Consider the following 19001-nt stretch of genomic DNA (forward strand, 5'->3'; position numbering starts at 1 on the left):
TGTCTTTGATTTATTCCAGTTTGATCCAAATAGGGTTTGGGAACATAAATGAAAGATTCTGTCTTCAGAGAGCTGGAATGACAGGGGATGGGACGGGGGGTACAGCCAGGCACAGCTTCCTACCCTGCATGGCCCTAAAGTGCTTGTGAGAGATGGAGGGGAGGGACAGCGTCTTTCCTCCCCCCTCTTTACAGGTAAGCATACTGAGGCATGAGGTCTCAACCAGACCTTGTGGAGAAGGAGGCAGCCTGGAGAAATAGGGGCAGGTTCAGACTTACCACACTGGGGGCTCAGGAAGCAGAAGAACCAGCCACGTGGAGGGAAGGCTAAGTGTCTCCATGGAGCAGCCAACCTGGAACCGTCTGCCCCACCCTCAGGGCTCTGGGACCGGGAGGAACTCAGTTTCTGCCATGAGTGATTCTCTCCTGGACAACTGACCGTTCAGCCCCAGACTGTGCAAGACCAACCACGCACATCAACACATGACAAAGAGCCAAGATAACGCTGCTGTTGTTTTAAGAAAAAAAAAAAAAAAAAACAGAACAAAACACCACAGATCAAATTTTCTAACACCTCAGTTTCAAGATTGCACATTTCACATTTCTCAATAATTTACAGGCGTCCACAGCGAGATGTTGTGAGTTAGTGCTTGCTGAAGGAAGCGAACTCAGGTCTGGAAAGGAGAGGTGGGGCCACATGGAGCGTCATAGTCAAGATGACGGGTCCTCTAGGTCTCGAGGGCTGCGAGGAGAAAGGGTGTTTCTGTCCCTCAGTCCTTGGTGGTGGAGGAGTTCCTCAGAGGGTCCTCTCCTCCCCAGGGCTTGTGGCCGGTCACTCCAGGGCGGGGAAGGCCAGAACTGCTGGCAGCCACTGCACCAGGTCTCAGGAGGCGGGTCCAGCTTCCCCATGGACAGGCAGTTCAATCTAAAGGGGATAGCTTTCCCCAAAGCCCCAGCTGGTAGTTCTGGGGGGAGGAGGAGGTATGTTTTCTCCCTCCTCACTCTGGAAGATCAAGCCACGGAGCGTCAAGGAGGCAATCAGAGGTCTCTAAGACCATGACCAAGACCCACAGTTGATGGACAGAGGCGTGAGAGTTCTCGCACCCACAGTGGCTCTGGCCAGTTCCAGGCCAGCTCCCCGCCTGGTTTGGCAACACCAGCCTCCATGTGTGGCCACGTTGGAGGGTCATGGCTACCCTGGAAATGCTGGTGAGCCAACTGGGTTGAGGAGACAAGAGCTACCCTCACTCCTGGGTCCCAGGGCCTCTGCCACCCTAGCCCCCCAGGAACTGGGCTGGTTGTCCTCACCACGGCTGCTCCGTGTGGGACAGGAAGGCTCATGGGGACAGACCCTAGAGATGACCACGGCCCTGTTCACTTCCTCTGGACCTGGACACTGGCATACTCTGAGTAGGATGGCTCAGGCTTGGGGGCCGGTTGCTTGGGGGTCCGGTTGAGGTGGACCATGTCCAGGTCAGCGTAGGTGAGGGTGTCCTCAGACACAGGTGGCGGGCGGGCCTGAATGCTGGCATACTCCGTGTGGTTGTTCGGTTCATTGGCCTTGGGGGTTGATTTCTTCCCCTTGGGCAGGTTCAGGTCTGCATATGTGATGTCATTGTTGTCTTGGATCTAAATGAGATAGAGAGAAGGTCATTCTGGAGCCCCTGCCAGTCACCACTGGGATCAAGTCCGGATGCTCTGTCTCCTCTTGGCCTCCACTAGCTCAGCCTTAATTCATGTCCCCTCTTCTCCAGCTGAGGTCACCTGTCTCCAGCCTTGCCCTTCCAATCAGCCTCCTCATATAGCCTGAAGGCTCTTCCTAAACGTCAGTGTGGTCACTTCATAGCCCTGCCTCAATGTCACCCCTCCTGCAGTTCTTGCTTGCCTTTCCTGATGCGCTTTCCTCTGCTGAGAAAGTCCAGCCCCCTTTCTCCTTGTGATGAAGCCCAACGCACCCTGTCAATTTCATCCTAAGACCTTCTGCTCAGCTGGGTCCAGGACCGTGACTCTGCACTTCCCTCTGTGCTTCTCCATCACAGCACCCACCCCTTAGCTAGGACCGCCTGTGCCTGTCCAGGGGTGTGCATAGATGCTGATCCCCAGTGGCTGGGGACATTCATTTATTTACTCATTTATTAAACAAGTATTCACTAGGCATTTGTTATGATGCAAAAATCAAGGCTGGCACAGAAAAAACCAATCAATGTTAAATGAATAAATGAATGAGTGGTAGATGAATAAACGGATGGCAACTCTTCCAGCCCCACTCTAGCTGAGGCTGGGGACTGGGGAAGAGAGGATGGGAGTTTGTGAGAATGAGGGCAGCAGTTAACAGGAGGCAAAGGTTTTGTAGGCAGAAGTCGGAGTGTGAATCCGGGTTCTGTTCTCTCTGGAGGAGGGACTGGGCAGTTCACTTAGCCTCTCTGGGCCTTGGCTTCCCCATCTTTAAAGTAGGTCTAATAATAGTATCTGTTGCCATGGTCACTGGGAGGATCCGATGAGCTGGTCTCAGGACAGAGCCTGGCTCATGCCGGGTGCGTGGATGTGCGGCACATGTCAGCAATCCACCACCTGGCAAACCTGAGCTGCTCCTATGTGCCTGTCTTATCACTCACAACTGCCATCTTGAAATTACCCATCATGAAAGATACTTCGCTTCTTTGTGCCTAGCAACTTAACTGTGGAAGTGGAGGGGAATGACCAACACCCATGATCCCAGCTGACACACAACAATAACCTCAGACCCTGACGGCTCTCACGTGGATCACCTGATTTAGGTGCTATCACAACCCTGCTTGGTAAGACATATTTATCCCACTTTATGGTGAAGAACCTTATAGCCAGGGAGGTGAAATAATGGGGTCAAAGTCATACAGCTAGAAAAGAGTCGAGGTCTGCTGGCCTCTAAAGCTGTGGTCCGACCACATGGCCCCTGTCCTCAACCCTGCATGCTTGCTCACTTCTCTCTGGGAAATCCATGCCAGCATTAAGGGCTGGGAGTCCTAGTTACAGGGCTGCGAGCTCACAAGAGCCCTGCTCACTGCCCAGGGCTTGGCACATAGTAGGTCCTCAGTAAGTCCCGACTGACTGTAAATTCTGTACAGGATTCAGTGACCAGCTCTTTCCACCATCATTCTTTCCCTGGAAAATTCCAGAAAGAACTTTGACTTTTAAAGTGCCAGAAAGTAAAATGACTGGGGAAAAAGCCTTCCTGACCCATGATTGGAAATTGTCTTGTATTTCTAATCATTGCCTGAGCTGGTGGGGGAGGGGAGGTTGGCATCGAGTCGGGAGAGTTCTGGCCTACAAACACTGTGCATTTTGCCAGCCTGGCTCTCTTCAACAAATTACAGCTACAGCGATGACAACTGCCAGGGAAATGTCAAGGACAGCTGGCTTTTCTCATTCCAGGTTCAGGGCTGGGCCTGTCTCCTTACACGACGCTGAGGAACCCTCTGCCTCCCAAGGTCTGATAGCATCAGCCAGTGCAGACAGGGCCAGAGTTCTCAGAAACAGGCCACCAACCATGGTGACTGTAAAGCCTCCTCAATAATGCTGGGGTGGAACTGCCAGCTCCAGGGGCATGTGCCGTTGCACGAGGTGATCAATGACATGGGGCCTTCCCATCAGCAAAGGCAGTGCAGTGCTGTGTTCCCGCACGTGAGAGACACAGGGCTGCAAGGGTGCTCCGGGTAGAGGGGCTGGCCAGGCACAGGCACGGAGGCCGGATGGCGTGAAGAGCACTAAAGCCAAGTCCAGCAGCACCATTTACACAGAACACATGGTGGATGGTGCCCTTCCAAGCTGCGCAGGGATTGGCACTGAGAGAGGCTGGGAGAGACTCTCCAGGCTGGGGCCGGGGCGGGGGGTGGGGGTGTGTGTGTGGTGGTGGTGGTGTGTGTGAGATGGGTGGAAGGATGCGGGGAGGGGGAGGGGAAGGGGAGGGGAGGACTCAGGAATGAATGTAAGGATCCTCCACCCCCGGCACCCACCCACCCTGGTGAAGAAGTCTTAATTTAGAACAGGATCTGCAACTCCTGTTGATGCAAGGAAATCACACCACCGATCTCCCAGGAAGGGCATCTCACCAAGGACTGTACCTGAGTTGTTTCTCTGGTGTTCTTCTCGGGCTCGTGCAGCCTAAAAAGGAAAGAGACGCACAGATAAAAATACCCTCACTATCTCTAGTGCTCATGCACACGGATAAGAATAACATTTAGGTTCCACTTCCTATACGGGTGGAGGACATGGATGAGCCGTTCCCAACAGAAACACAACTGCTGATCACATGTTTGGACCAAAGGACTTTTCAACAATGCACTACTTTTTTTGTTTGTTTGTTTAACCTACTTTATTATCAAGGATCTTTAAAAACTGTAGTACTCGGTGCTGGGGAAGCTGCGGTGAGACTGGCAGGTTCACGAACTGCTGGTGGAGGGGCTGACCAGCATAATGCTCTCTGGAAACAGCTTGTCAAAGTCAAGAGCTTGGAAGGTGTCCTCATCTTTTGACTCATAACTGCACATTTGGGGGTATTGGTATTCAAAATATAGAAAAAGCTTTATGCACTAAGGCATTTACCACAGAACGAGATGGGAGAGGGAGGTTTACATCTCACAGCTCCACCAATTGGGACTGGTTAAGGAAATCAGGATAGATTTTGTAGATAAAGACTTAAGAGGTTTATGAGGAGGCTTTCTTTTTTTTATTACAAATGATTACATTAAAATGATAAGCATAAAATTCTCTGTGGAATGACCCCAATTATGAAAAATGTGTGGATAACACTGTAAGGAAATCTAGTAAAATGCTAACAGCAGTGGTCTTGGGGTGGTATTTTTTCTTCTTTTTAGTTTCCTAATGTTCTATATTCTACACACCTAAGTCTTATCATTAAGAAAAGAAAAGAGGAGGGCCATGTGTTCTGATTAATCAAAGAAGCCGTTCATGCACTTGATTCTGTAATTGGAGGCTGTGGCTTGGCTCACTGCAGGGTCACAGTCAAGGTGGTGAGTAAACCAGAGTCACTGATTCGGCAGTTGTGTAAATTCTCAAGCCAGCCACTCTGGGGACATTAGCCTGGCTCATGTCAGAAATGAGCAATGGGGCTTGGCAGCGGGGTTATTAATGGATTTGGCATGAGTGCTTGGCTCAGAAAGCAGTTCTGGGGCATGACGGGCCCCACGTGGCCACAGCAACAGCCCTCTGGGAGTAGGGACGCTGTCTGGAGAAGACTGCTCACTCGGCTCCATCCATGCCCCTCCTGCTTCCCACCTGTCTGGGTCCCCGCTGACTCTGGTTCAAGTCCAACACCTCGACCTGCTTGTAAGTCCCATGGAGTCTGGTCCTGGCTGACCACCCCGCCTGCCCCCGACACACCAACCCAGACTCATTCACTCCGTCATCCTCATTCACCCACTTATCCACCCACCCAATATTTCTCAAGGGCTACTCAATGTGATGCACTTTACATGTCAACAGCCTTGAAGGACCTCCTGAACAGCTCTTCCTCTTGGTTAACCTTTGTTCATCCTTCAAGACAACTACATTGTCACGTATTTGGGATGGCTTCTGACAGTGCTAAGCTGGCTGGGCTGTCCCTCCGTGACAGTTTCAAACTCCTTGCATATTTTCCCATCGGGTTTGTATGTCTGTCTGTCTGCCATGCTTCCTCACCACATGGGTATAGGTGCTCAAGAGACTTGGAAGGAATGCCAATCAGTCTGCCCCAATGCCTTTGCACACTCAGTCCACCTTGCCTCTTCCTCTGATCCACTCCTTCTCTTCCCCCAGAGTTGTTTCAAATGGTCATTTCTCAGGGAAACCTTCACTATCCCAAAATCCATTCTCAGAACACTGGGCTCCTCTCTCAGAGCGATAATTATAGACGGGAAGCAGTTATCCATTTTGTCATGTCTCTCTCTCCTTGGGTCTCTCCCGTCTCAGTGAATGGCATTGCTATTACTCATCCTTGTGCTCAGCTAAAGAAATGGGAACCGCCCCCCAATTCCCCTTCCTCCTCCTTTACAACCCGTGTCTAATCCACCACAAGGCTTGTCGATTTGCCTCCAAAATACATACCAGACACCATCATCGCCACCATCCAGGTTTCAAATTTCTGAAGAGCTTCCTCCCTGGCGTCTCTGCTCTAGGTCTGCCCCCCCACCCCCCACACTCCACTCTCCACATGTAAAATGCATACGTTATGTCATGTCACTTTTCTGCTCAAAACCCTCAACTCCTTCCCACCACACACTGAAATCCATCTCTGTGTCCTGACTGCCCGGCCCACGTGATGTGCTGTAGCCCCTGTCTCTGGCCTCGCTCACTCCACACTGCTCGCCCTCCCCCTGCCTCTCCCCCGTTCTGCCTCCTCCTTGGTCCATGAACACGTCCAGCTGCTCCTGCCTTGGGGTTTTGGCACTGGCTGTTCCCTCTGCCTGGTCCACCCTTGCCCCTGATGTTCCCAAGGCTAGAGCCTTCTTGCCCCTCAGCTGTCATCTAAATGTCCCCTCCTTAGATGGCCTTCCCTGACCACCCACGGCACACTCGCTCCCGCCTCTGCTTTGAGCCTGTGCATTAGTCCGCACCTGTAGCACACCACGTATTAACCTCCCAGCTAGTATGGTAACTTGCCTCCCTGTGGACCACGAGCTCCATGAGAGCAGAGACTAGGTCCATGATGTTTACCACCGGAGCCTCGACACCTAGTAATGAGCTGGTGCATCATCAGCACGCTAGAGATGTTTGTTGAATGAATGAACGAACATCTCTCCAATCAGATCAAAAGTGCAACCGACCGGGGCTAGTGTCTTTTTATTCCTTTTTGCAATCCCCCCAGCTTAAGGCCTGGTGCTCAATCCAGATGAATAAATGAAAGAATCAGGGAAGCCTTAACTATTCTAAGAATAAACGCAGTGAATGTCTGACAAGTGAACAAATGGCCAACGAAATGAACCCCAGTGCCCAATTAAGGGAGCAGAGCCACATTTTCCTCTCATCTGAGCTGGGGAGGATTACAATGTTCTCCTGTACGTTCCTAACCCAGGGAGTTAGAAATAGCCAGTCCTCCCACTGGCCCTGCAACCTGATGGGCCCTTTGAGTTCAAAGCAGAGGCACCCCCAACTCTTGCCACTGCCCCTCCCCCTCCCGGGAAGCTGGCTTATTACCCACGCCAACATTCTCTGCAAAGTGTCTGATCCCAGCCAGCCGAGCTGAAGCTGGCAGCTGCATGGAAAAGCACCAGTACCGCTCACTAGCTAGCGCTTTGGTTTAGAGAGATCAAAGGGAGCAAGTGATCTCACGGCTCCCTGGGTAGGATCATGCTCAAAAACTGAAAAAAAAAAAAAAAGGCAGAAAACGGTTGGCTTCTCTGGGGAAGAAGAAACAGGCAGCAAGAAGCACTGGATCAGTGATGAAGAGCCTCAGCTTCAGCGTCAGAGAAACCTGGGTTGACTCATAGTCTGCACTTTGCTAGCTGTGGGTCCTTGGGAAGGTCACAACACTTCTCTGAGCCTCAGTTTCCTTAACCACATATAGGGACAATAATAAGCATCTAAAGCAGGGGTTCTCAAAGTCTGGCTTAGAAACAGCAGTGTCAGCACCACCTGAGAACTTGTTAGAAATATAAATTCTGCATCGAAACTCAAGGGAACGGGCCAGTAATCTGCGTTTTAATAAGCCCTCCTAGGGATTCTGCTACACACTCAAGTTTGAAAACCTCTGTTGAATTAAATTGGGATAATAGTAAATCACAGGATTTTTGTGATAATCAAATCACCAATGAGCTAATATAGGTGAAATCATAGATCTGTGCCTAGAACACAGTGAGTGCTCAATAAACGTTAGCTGCTGCTGTTGTCATTATTATTATTGACACAGCCCTTTTCTTCCAGAAATGTATTGATAATTGGGGAGACAAGACAAGTAAAAATAGTGACAGCAGTAAGAATGAAGCAAAAAAGACAGCTCCTTCCATAGTTGAGGCTGTGAAGCCACTGACAGGGATAGTTTTTAGGATTCATGAGGTTAGAGATCAGGGATTACTGGAGTAGTTTGGGGTAGCATTTATTCATTCAACAAACCATTACTGAGCACCTATTCCATTCCAGGCACAGTGCCAAGTTCAGCAGTAATCAGCAATGAACGTGAGGGAGGTAACCCACCCTGCCTTGAAGAGGGGTAGGTCACACTACAGGGACAAGTGCAGAGACAGCCTGGATAGCCCAGTGTACCCAGCTCCCAGGAGGAGACTCTGTCCCTGGAGGAGGTAATGCCCTTGCTGAGCCCAGAAGGAAGAGCAGGAGGTAACCAAGTAAAAGGAGGCTCACCCACGCTAGCTTCCATGTCAGACCACCCAGGGGCGCTGTTCAGAACCTGCTGTGACTGCCAGGCCCTGCAGTTGTGCAGATCCTGGGTGATTCAGGAGCAGGGGTGGGGAGCACAGGGTGAGGAGAACGAGAATGCAGCGTGAGGGAGGAGGTGGGGGCCGAGGCTGAGCCATGGAATTCAAGCCCTGGGAGTGGTAGTGAATGAAACTGTCCAGCTCAGCAGGGCTGCACTGCAAGGGGCTTGGGGGCCTCAGGAGAGCATCTGGACTGTTAGGAGGGCCCACAGGGAATCACTGAGGGGTTCCAGGCAAAGGACGAAAGCCAAGCCTTGCTCTTGGGAAAGAGTGTACTTGGTGTGGGAAGAATGGCGGGTGAAGGCATGGCAACAGGAAACACATTTCTCTGCGGGCGTGAGGAGCCCGGTTTTGCTGGAATGGTGGCTCTGTTTGTTCGGGGACCCGGAGGCTGGGAGGCTGGCCAGGGCTCAGAGCAGGAAGCCACCTGTAGAGGTCAGAGCAGAAAGCAAGGCTTTCTCCCAAGGGTACCACAGACTCCTGGTACGGCAGGAAGGCCCGATGCTTCCCAGGACTCCTCAGATGGGTTAGGTGCTCCTGCTGTGTGCAACCACAGGCCTGGAATTGCCCCCCACCCTACCTGCCACCAGTGACCCCCCAACTCAGCATACAGCACTCCCTTCCCCCAACTGTGGGGTTGTCCCTGACCCTACAATCTGTCAGCAAGTCCCCTTGGCTCTAATTCCAAAATATCTCCAGAATCTGACCATTTCTAAACCCATCCAGGCCACAGCCATCTGCCTGGACCACTGCAGCAGCCTCCTCACTGGCCCCTCTGCCTCCACCCACCCTCCCTCCTACAGCTTGGTCCTCACATGAGGTCAGAGTGGCACCTTGAAAACAAAGTCAGATCAGCTCCCTCTTACGCCCCTTCATCCAACTGGGAGTCAAATCCGGAGTCCTAACAGCCACAGCCCCTAGACAATGGCTTCCACTCCGCATCCTCAGTTCTGTTTTGCAGTTCTGAAATCCACAAAGTGCTAAAAGAATCAAAAGATCTGCAAAACCCATTTGATGGCAAAACCTGTCCTAAACGAACATGAAGCGGTTTATAGTTTGTATTTATCGTACTTAGAGTACGTTCACGTTTCCACACAGGCACATTCAACGTGGTAGGTGATGGGGTGCGGCCTCTACTCTGCTGGGTGAATGCTGGTGGGGGGAGTGCTTCCCCAAAGCTGCAGTCTGGATTAGTCACCCACCTGCTGTGTGGGCTGCAGCTAAGACACATGGGCTGCACCTTCTGACCTCATCCCTTCCTGTTCCCTCACTCCTTCTGCCCCAACTGCTGGCCTCCCCCGTCCTCCCAGCCCACCTTGAGCCTTGGCCTTGCCTGCTCTCCTGCCCAGCCTGTGCCCCCTCACGGCTCCCCAGCTTCAGGTCCTTGCTCATATTCCCTCTTCAGAAGAGGCCCTGCCCTTGCCCCCATCTCCATCCCCTTGCCGTGTTTAATTTGTCACCACCTGACATGACATTACAGACTGTTTCACCTCCACACTTACTGCCTGCTCCTCTCACTGGCGTCTGAGCTTCATGAAGGTCCAGACTGAGTCTTGTTCATTCAGAACAGAACTGGCATATAGTAGGGACTCAGCAAAAATCATGGCAAATGTTAAATCAACCAACTAATGTACCTTCCATGATGTAATGTCATCAGTTTAGCCTCTGACCAAGGCACAGTTTTCAGGAGGCACAGGTGCATACCCACCTGTCATACCCACCTACCCTGGCACTGCCCAGGCTACCTGTGTCAAAGCCCTCCATAAATACTTAATGAACAAAGGAAAGAGCACAGTATACAATTAGATTTGGGGATGGCATGTGCAGGAGTTCCTGCCACAGTCCAAACAGGATTTGGTAAGGGTCTCACTGTTTGTGGGCATCAGTCAGGAAATCAGTGCCTCTATGTGCTGAAATCACCTCATTTGAGGCAGTAATTAAAGACAGATCTGGTGGGAGGAGCTTACAAAGGAAAGACACAGGAAGGCTGACTGGCACAGGAGTGAGGGTCAGTGGGTGCAGATTCTGCTCGGCAGTTTTGGGGGGCAAACAACCAAATAACTGCAAAAGCACTCCAGCCCAGTGACCTACTTACCTTGTAGAAGAAGTGGAGCCCTTGGCTGAAAGAGAAAAGAAAAAAAAGAAGCCAGTTATTCAACTTAGAAACACACTTTTCTTTTATAATTACTTTCTGGAGGGTGCAGAGGCTTGCCCCCAGGGATGTTGGGAGGAATTGTTGCAATCATATCCTCCAAACCACAGGAAACCCCATGCCCACCCCAGTGGGGTGGGTGGTCCATTATCTTTCCGCAGAAAGAGCTGGGCCTGCCAGCTTTCCCACTTCTGGGAATTGCCAAAGGTCAGATCCCAAAGCAACCTTCAGCCTGAGAGGGCCAGCTGCCCTCCCTCTGGCTGAGCCTCACTTCCATCCATCACACACATTACTTGAAACCCTACAGCAAGACTGGGTGCCCATCAGGGCCCTTCACTGCTGGAGAACAGGTTCTGGCAGAACTGCTAATTGGGGGAGCAAGTGCAAATTCCACTTCTGCCACCCACTCACATGCTGCGTGACCCTGGGTGGGTCATTCTCCCTCTCCCAGGTTAGATCTCAGTGCTCTAAGTCACACGGGTGGGCTGGACATTCATTTTCATCTCACCACCTTTGCAAAAAGGATCATGGGAGGAAAGAAAGGGTCTGTCTGGCTCAGAGGTTTTGAGCCTGTGATGTGGGGCATCCCACAGAGAAGCCACTGGGGTTTGCCACCATTTGACTCTGATTTTGCTGTAAAATTGTAATTAAAAAGCAACATGCACAGGCAAGTGTGCTCTGCATCACATATTAGCAGGCTGGAGGCTGCCACACTGCAAGAATTCTCACTGCCAGATGAACGCTTGGTGCCTGGGCAGGTATTGGGTTTTTAGGTGAGTGGTACCCATTAGATGTAGCAGCTCAGCATCTAACATTTGAATGGAGGCTGATGGGCTGCCAAGTGCTGGGACATGAGTCACCTCAGGGAGTCCAATGATGGGACACTGCTCATCTCCATTCCACACTAAGGACACCAGATGACTCCCTAAGGTCACGCAACGGGAAAGTGCTAGAGCTGAAATTAGGATATTTCACTGCGAGTATGAGGTAGAGGGTGGCAGACACCTCCGGGGACTGACAAGGGAGAGGGGGTGTCTCATTAGGATAGAGGCCAAGTGCAGTGTGGTCTCAAACATGGTCCCTGGAGACCCACTGCCATGTGAATCCTGGCACCAGCACTCACCAGCTGTGAGACCTGACCAAGTTCTATAACTCTCCCGTGCCTCAGTTTCCTCGTCTATAAAGTGGAGTTAGGTCTGTGGTGACTTCAGTGCCTGGCACATCAAAAGAGCTGACTGAGGGCCAGCCATCACTGTCACTAAAGTCTACATTTGAGACCTGGACTCTGCACACAAGCAGACCCACCATTCAGGGCTGGGTGGCCTTCACCAGCGTCTGCAGCTCTCCAACCCCCATTTCTTCTCCAGAACACTGGATGGCTGATACCCAAGCCCACGGAAATGAGCTCCTGTGTGCTAGAGCCTGACGTGGTGCCCAGGGATAAAGCTCCAAAGGAGGCTGGGGCTTTATGAACAGGCACTATGAATGCTCCATCCAAGGGCTGGCTCGTCTCCCAAGGTGGGCAAGAGACCCTGTTTCCCCATCCAAAGAGGAGTCCTGCCTGTGTAGGGGCTCCAGGAATGTTAGGGAAACCATCCTGCAGATCACCTGGAAGAACCTCTTCTAGATTCTAGAGATGCCAGCCCTCCCAAATGGGAGTTTGAGGCTCAGGCAGTCTCTCAGGGCTGAGTCCTCCAGGCAGTCCAGCGGGGAGGGAAACTTGGGGGCCAGAGGAGAGGGGCTGCAGGAGGGGTGTGTGGCTGAGGCACAGAAAGCCCGTCAAGCTCTGTCTGGAGGTCTGGGTGCAGAAATGCAGCTCAGGACGGCATCTGGCACTCTGCCGGCTGTGGCACGTGGTGCTGGGTCACAAACAGCATTTTTAAGAGAATATAGTATAAAATATGACAAAAAGGAAAATATCAGAGTTCCAATTTTATAGATGGGGTGTGTGTGCATTGGGTTGAGACATGAAATGTATTTCTATCACTTGTAGCCAAAAAGGTTTCAGAAACACTGGCTTAAAATAGTCTTCAAGAGTGGGAAAGAGGACGTGCATTTTTTTAGGTCTGACAATGTGTCCGCGCTGTTGCTGCACATGAGCTTATTTGTTTCATAACTATCCTCCGAGGCAGGCACTGTCGCGTCCATTTTACAGGTGAGGAAACCGAGGCTCACGGAGGCCAAACTTTAGGGCATAAAACAAGGATCTGGAACCCTGGTTCATCTGACTCCAAGTCAACAGAAACAACTACACAGACACACACAGGCACACACGTGCACGCATGAGTGCAAACAGGGCACAATGTCCTGGACTGGAACTTATACCCTCCTGCTGTAGTCAAAGGCCGCACACCTTGCCACTATGAGGGGAGCCTCCCAGGGAGGTGGTTCATGTTTCTGGTCTCACCTACAACACTGATTACAGGGGCTGACATCGAGAGCCTGCTGCTGTACTGGGCATCTTGCTAACGCTGTTCCCACAGTTACTCATTTAATTCTCCCCACAGCCTGGGAGGTAGGTGGTGGTATTCTCCCCACTGCCTTCCCGCCTCCTGCCGGGGGCCTGGGCACATAATCTGGACAGGTAAGGGGAAAGTAGAAGTCTGCCAGGGGCTCCTGGGAAGTACCATTTCCTCCTTGAGACCCTTTTGCCACCCTGGCATCTCCCCAATTCCCACATCAGCAGTGGTTCTGTGAGACTGTGAGGCCTGGAGCAGTGATGCGGCAGGGTAGGGGGCCCACCCATACTTCAGCCTGGTGAAGGGGCTGCACAGCCAAGGCAATGGTACCCCTGGCCCACCCATACTTCAGCCTGGTGAAGGGGCTGCACAGCCTAGGCAATGGTACCCCTGGCCCACCCATACTTCAGCCCGGTGAAGGGGCTGCACAGCCTAGGCAATGGTACCCCTGACCCACCCATACTTCAGCCTGGTGAAGGGGCTGCACAGCCTAGGCAATGGTACCCCTGGACTTCTTGTTACTGGGAGTAACCAGACGTCCTTATGACTTAAACTACGTGTAGCCCAAAGCAGAGGCCTCTCTCTATCTGGGAAGTACAGCCCAGGGGTAAACTCTCGGGGAGGAACCAGGGAACCCACCCACCTTTGTTCTGTCTGATTCGGAGGAGGTAGAGGGCTGCGATCAGCAGGGCCACCAGCAAGGCACACACCACGCCCACCACGATGAAGATGCTGGTCCAGTTGTTGTCATTCGGGCCTAGGACCACACACAATAGAGGCTTCATGTAGGAAAATTTAAAACAAAGAAAAGGAAAAGCCACTGCCCCTTTTCACCACGAGGCAGGCATCATTAACTGAGAACATCTGGCTCAGATGTTTCGGCCCCGTGGGCATGTTCATGGATCTGCACATACTTCCCCTTGTGGGTTACCCACAGGCAGCGCAAAAACTGTGCCGAGGTGCCAGGAGGGAAACATTGCTGTCAGCCTTGGAGGAACCCTGGCTGCAGGGTGTGGGTGGAATTGCCCTCCTGAGGAATAGACATACGTTCCTCCTCACCTGAGTGAGCCATGGAGCGGCCACCCAGGGACACAGGTCTGCCTGGATCTCCTAATGGCAGCTGGGGCATCACACACGACGGGGGGAAGGGTTGTGAGGAGAGTGACCTGCCATTGGACATGCAGAGCCCCGAGGCAGTGCCCTGGTCCATGCCTGGGGCCTAAGCCCAGGAGGGCTGAGCCTAGGACACTTGACATGGAGACAGTGCAGAGGCTGGCACCAGACACAGGAAGGGGATCCCGCAGGACAGTGTGCAGTCAGGAGCAGGGCTCCGAGCCACAGAAATGCAGGTTCAAATCAATGCCCTCACTGAGCGACCTTGAGCAGGTCATTTAAACCCCCTCACACACTGGCTTCCTCTTACGTTATTGAGGTCAATAGTCATCTCTACTTCATTGAATAGCTCTGAGGAATACCTCACTAACCAACCAACCACTCACTCTTTCATCCTTTCTAAAAGTATTTCTTGGGTGTCAACTACCCACCCAGCCCTGAAGCCACAATGCTGAGACAGCCATGGTCCCAGCAGCTGAGACTCAAAGCTGAGAGGTCACCAGGGTCACCTCCTTCAACACTTCCAGGGGCAGGTGGAGCAGCCCAGAGACAGGCACCGACTTGTTCAAGCTCTCCAGTGACACAGACAGCCCGAGTGGATCCACACATCCTGTCTCCGAGGGGAGGGCTCATGGTGGCATCAAAGGGCAACTTGACAGACCCCAAGGCTTCCTTAGAGCTGTCCCTCTCATGATGCACGAAGGAAGGAAACGGCCTCTATTCTAATCCATTCAAAAGGGTTTGCTATGTACAAGGGTACAGGCGTTGGAACATTCCACAGTGGCACCAAAATGCCAACCAGGCACTGTCATTCTGAAGAAAGGGAGATACGCCGACAACCAGTTGGACAGGGGCTGAGAGAATGACACCCTGACACCTTTCATTCTCCCAGGAGGGTGGCAGCATCGCCATCATCTTAAATGGGCATGCACTTGGGCCTAGCAACATTCCCTGGGGATCATCCCATAGAAATAGCTGCGCATGTAACAGAATATGTACAAGGGCAGTTAGTGCAGCACTGATCACACTTGAGATAAGCCACAGACAGCCTGAAGCCCCCGACCCCATTCCAGTGGGGCAGCCAGCGAGAGTAGGCTCAGGTCACAAAGAGCAAGGGGAGGAGGTGGGCGGGCAGGGAATGGTGAACACAGAAACTGTTAGTAGAAGAAAGCGAGAGAGTACACCATGAGCAGGACAATCCCTCTCCTTCCCTGCTTTCTTTCTTTCAAGGATATTTATGTCGAAAGATCTATAAAGAATACGCCACACTCTTGGTCACTCTTGGAGGTGGGAATTCACTTTAAAATTCTATTTTAATCTATTGACTTCTACATTGTTCTATAAAAAGTATGAATTACTACCTTTAATATTAAAAAAAAAAAAAAGATCAACAGCTGGGTCAGTTGCAGTGGTGACCTCACCAGGGGTTTGACCTGTGTCCTGGTCCTTCTGGGGAGCAGAGACCTCCAGGGTATGGTTTTTGGAGACCGCCGGCTGCCCGTCGTGCTCCACCTGGCAGGTGAGCACCACAGCCTCCCTGTGGGCAGAGGAGTTCACCAGGAGCCAGCTCGTCTGGTTAAAGGTCCCGTCCTTGTTCTCTGCGAGGACTGAGGCTGCTTCCGTTCGGGACATGTTTCCGTTCTCCAGCCAGGTCAGCTGTAGGTGCCGGGGGTAGAACTTGTTCACCTGGCAGGTGACGTTCACCTGGTTCCCAGCTGACGAGTAGCCGGTAATCTCCAGGGTGGGTGGAACTGAAACAGCACAGGAAGAAGTTCTGACCTTATGGAACAGACATGTCATAGGGGAGGAAAGGGATAACAGCTCAGCACAGCCCGGGAGTCACCCAGAGCCAGGCATGCAATAGGGGCTCAAGCACTGAGGCTGTCTCTGCATATGAATGAAGTCACTACGCACAGTGCAGGGCGCACAGCAGGTGCTCAAAGGCTGGGCTCCTGTTAGGTTAACCGTGTGTGCAATCTATAAGCACAGCCCTGGTATGCAGCTGAAATATGATAACTGCAGCAAAATAAATGAAGTCACTAAACACACAGGGGCCTGACTTACAGTAGGTGCTCAGCAGTTGAAGAAGCTATTGGTAAACTATTAGCACAGTGCTTGGCACATGACAGGCATCCACCTGGCAGCTGCCATGAAAACAGTAATAAGTGACCAGCTAGGAGCCTGGTGACTGGGCAGGATTGTCAGGAAGCAGATTCCAGGCAATTCAAGGCCTGGAACAAAAATCAGGGGGAAGGAGCAGGTTGGGGCTTTGGGGGCAGGTATGCGCTTGGGATGACGTGAGGAGCATCTACCTCGGATGGTCTCGGACAAGTTGGCAGTCCCACGGAGAGGAGGGCCCCCCTGCAGGGTGACGTGGGCCACCTCGCAGATGACCTGGGAGTGAACGTCTCCCGTGGCCAGCAGCACTTTGGTTGTGCTGTTGATGCTGTAGGAAACGTTGCCGTTCTCTGGGTCCACGCTGGTCTGGGAGGCTGAGAGCTCATTGCCATTTTTGAACCATTTCAGGGAGATGTTTCTGGGGGAGAAGCCGTGGGATGTGCAGGTGAAGTTCACTGTCTGCTCAGGTGTAGCCCTCACTGTAGGGCCGGATACCACGGGAGGAGAGGGCTTGGCTACGAAAGGAACATTTATAAACACTGAAAACCATTGTGATTATCATCACTAATGAAAAATATGTAACATAGTTAGGAACTATCACATATATTATTATTTTAATTCTTCAAATAGTTCTGGGAGGGCACTGCCATCATCCTCATCTTAAAGGAGACACACGGGTTCCCTGGGGTGACTGAGTCAGGAGTATGGAATTCCAGGTCTGAGTGCAAAGTCCACCTTCTTTCCTCTGCAAGGTGATTTCCCACCAGTCTGGGCACAGGAACAAAAAGTGCTAACTGGTCTCAGACATTCTTCCTATTTGCTATTCCTAGCTGGGTTCTCCTGGAAAACTTAAGTTCAGAGAAAGCATTTATAGAAGTGAATGCAAGGGAATCAAGGGCACAGTGGGACCACATGGAAGCTTAACCAGGCTGGCCATCCAACGAGAGGTGTGACCGAGGTACTTCCTAGCTCCTCATCTATGAAGTGGGACAGCAGGCATTATTCCTCCTGGGGCTCCAGTGGGAGAGTTAAATAGTCAGTGGAAGCATTTTTGCCATGAGTAAAACACAATATGCTTCACCAAACTAAATAAACACAGATTTCTCTTTAACCCAGACTATACTTATATCCAGAGAAGGAAATGGCACCCCACTCCAGCACTCTTGCCTGGAAAATCCCATGGACGGAGGAGCCTGGTGGGCCGCAGTCCATGGGGTCGCTAAGAGTCGGACACGACTGAGCGATTTCACTTTCACTTTTCACTTTCATGCATTGGAGAAGGAAATGGCAACCCACTCCAGTGTTCTTGCCTGGAGAATCCCAGGGACAGGGGAGCCTGGTGGGCTGCCGTCTATGGGGTCGCACAGAGTCAGACACGACTGAAGCGACTTAGCAGCAGCAGCAGCAGCAGCAGCATACTTATATCCAGAGCTGCCCCTTCAGGTACCTATGAATTTACTCCATAGTTTTCACTCTTTCCACAAATATTCCAGTAAGACTAATGTGTACCAATCCTTAAATTTGAAAGAAAGGGAGCAAACAGATACTTTTCTGAATCTGGGTTCTTCTCCTAGATCAGTTTTGGGTTGAAACAAAGATCGCCGAGTGCTGAGAAACCAACGGTGGTTAATTTCTTAATTGTTATTAAATCAGAAGACACACAGAAACAGGCTTATGAAGCAGCAGAAGCACTTTTTGTGTCCTGAAAATATACACAAATCAGCAGGTCAAAAGTGAGGGCAGTTTCTCCCTTTAGAAAGGTCCTGTGGGGCGTCTCTAAATTGTCCATAACTACCTAACACCTCCTGTAAACGTTGGCAGATAGCAACTATAGAAATATCTACGCTTGTAAATATTTAACTTGCTTCTTAAAACTCATCAAACATTTTGAGGACATGGTAAAGAGGTGTTACTTGAGTAAGTCAAGTCATAAAATCATCAGCATCCTGAATGTAAAGGGAGCAGATGCTGTGATTAGTTACCACTTATCAAGAGTTTCTTGGGAGCCTGACACTGGGCTGATCCCTCTAGGAACCTCAGCTCTTTAATCCCTCCACCAACTCTGAGAGGGAGGGCTGAGTGTGGCCCCATTTACAGGATGAGGCCCAGGAAGATGCATTACAGTATGAGGCCAAGAACACCCAGAGAGTAAGTATCAGAGTCCATCTCACTGCACGTGGGGCTGATTGATTTTAGCGTCTCTGATCTTTACTCTTAAGCCTCAGTGACTCTAGACAAAGCGGATAAAGCACCACCTGGTAAGATGAGTGAGGGTGAATATAAAACAGAGAGCCTGGCATATAGTAGGTGCTTAAACAATCATACCCAAGATTGTTATCATATCTGGTCATTCCTAGGTCTGACCAGGTCATACCTAGGTCATTCCGAGGTATTTATTCTCTAGGCAGTAAGAAGGCAAAACAAAAGTATTGTGGAAAAAACAACAAAAGTCTCAAACCTTGTTCCCTGCAGTTGCCATGAAAGACTCGCGTGAATAAAGGAGTAGAAAACCACCAAGTTAGGATCCTTTCCCTCTTTTCAAAACTACCCCCTCAGGAAAAAAGTTGGGGAAACTGGCTTTCAAAACACACAAGGCATCACAGGTGTTTTCCTACAGATCAGCTCTTTTCAGAGCTGGAAGCATTTTGAAAGGACAGAGGGCAGATTTCGTCAGTGTCACTGTGGTTGTTGAGGCAGGAGGGCTCTGGGCTGAGCATGGAGTGCTGTTGGGGATTCCAGCACCTGTTTAGACACA

General features: G+C 51.2%; 1 protein-coding gene across 1 annotated transcript in view; it reads right to left on the reverse strand.

Moving 5' to 3' along the window:
- Window positions 1-499: 499 nt before the first annotated feature.
- The window catches only part of SIRPA (signal regulatory protein alpha), a gene marked incomplete at its 3' end in the record, with an annotated part of 41695 nt that continues 23193 nt past the window's right edge, over window positions 500-19001 (reverse strand). Inside the window, 6 exon segments of the mRNA NM_175788.1 lie at window positions 500-1628; window positions 4100-4139; window positions 10500-10524; window positions 13659-13772; window positions 15550-15879; window positions 16441-16761. Of these exon segments, the coding sequence (NP_786982.1) occupies window positions 1374-1628; window positions 4100-4139; window positions 10500-10524; window positions 13659-13772; window positions 15550-15879; window positions 16441-16761 (1085 nt within the window).

Source organism: Bos taurus, chromosome 13 (genome assembly GCF_002263795.3).
Source record: "Bos taurus isolate L1 Dominette 01449 registration number 42190680 breed Hereford chromosome 13, ARS-UCD2.0, whole genome shotgun sequence".
In the NCBI taxonomy this organism is placed as follows: Eukaryota; Metazoa; Chordata; class Mammalia; order Artiodactyla; family Bovidae; genus Bos; species Bos taurus.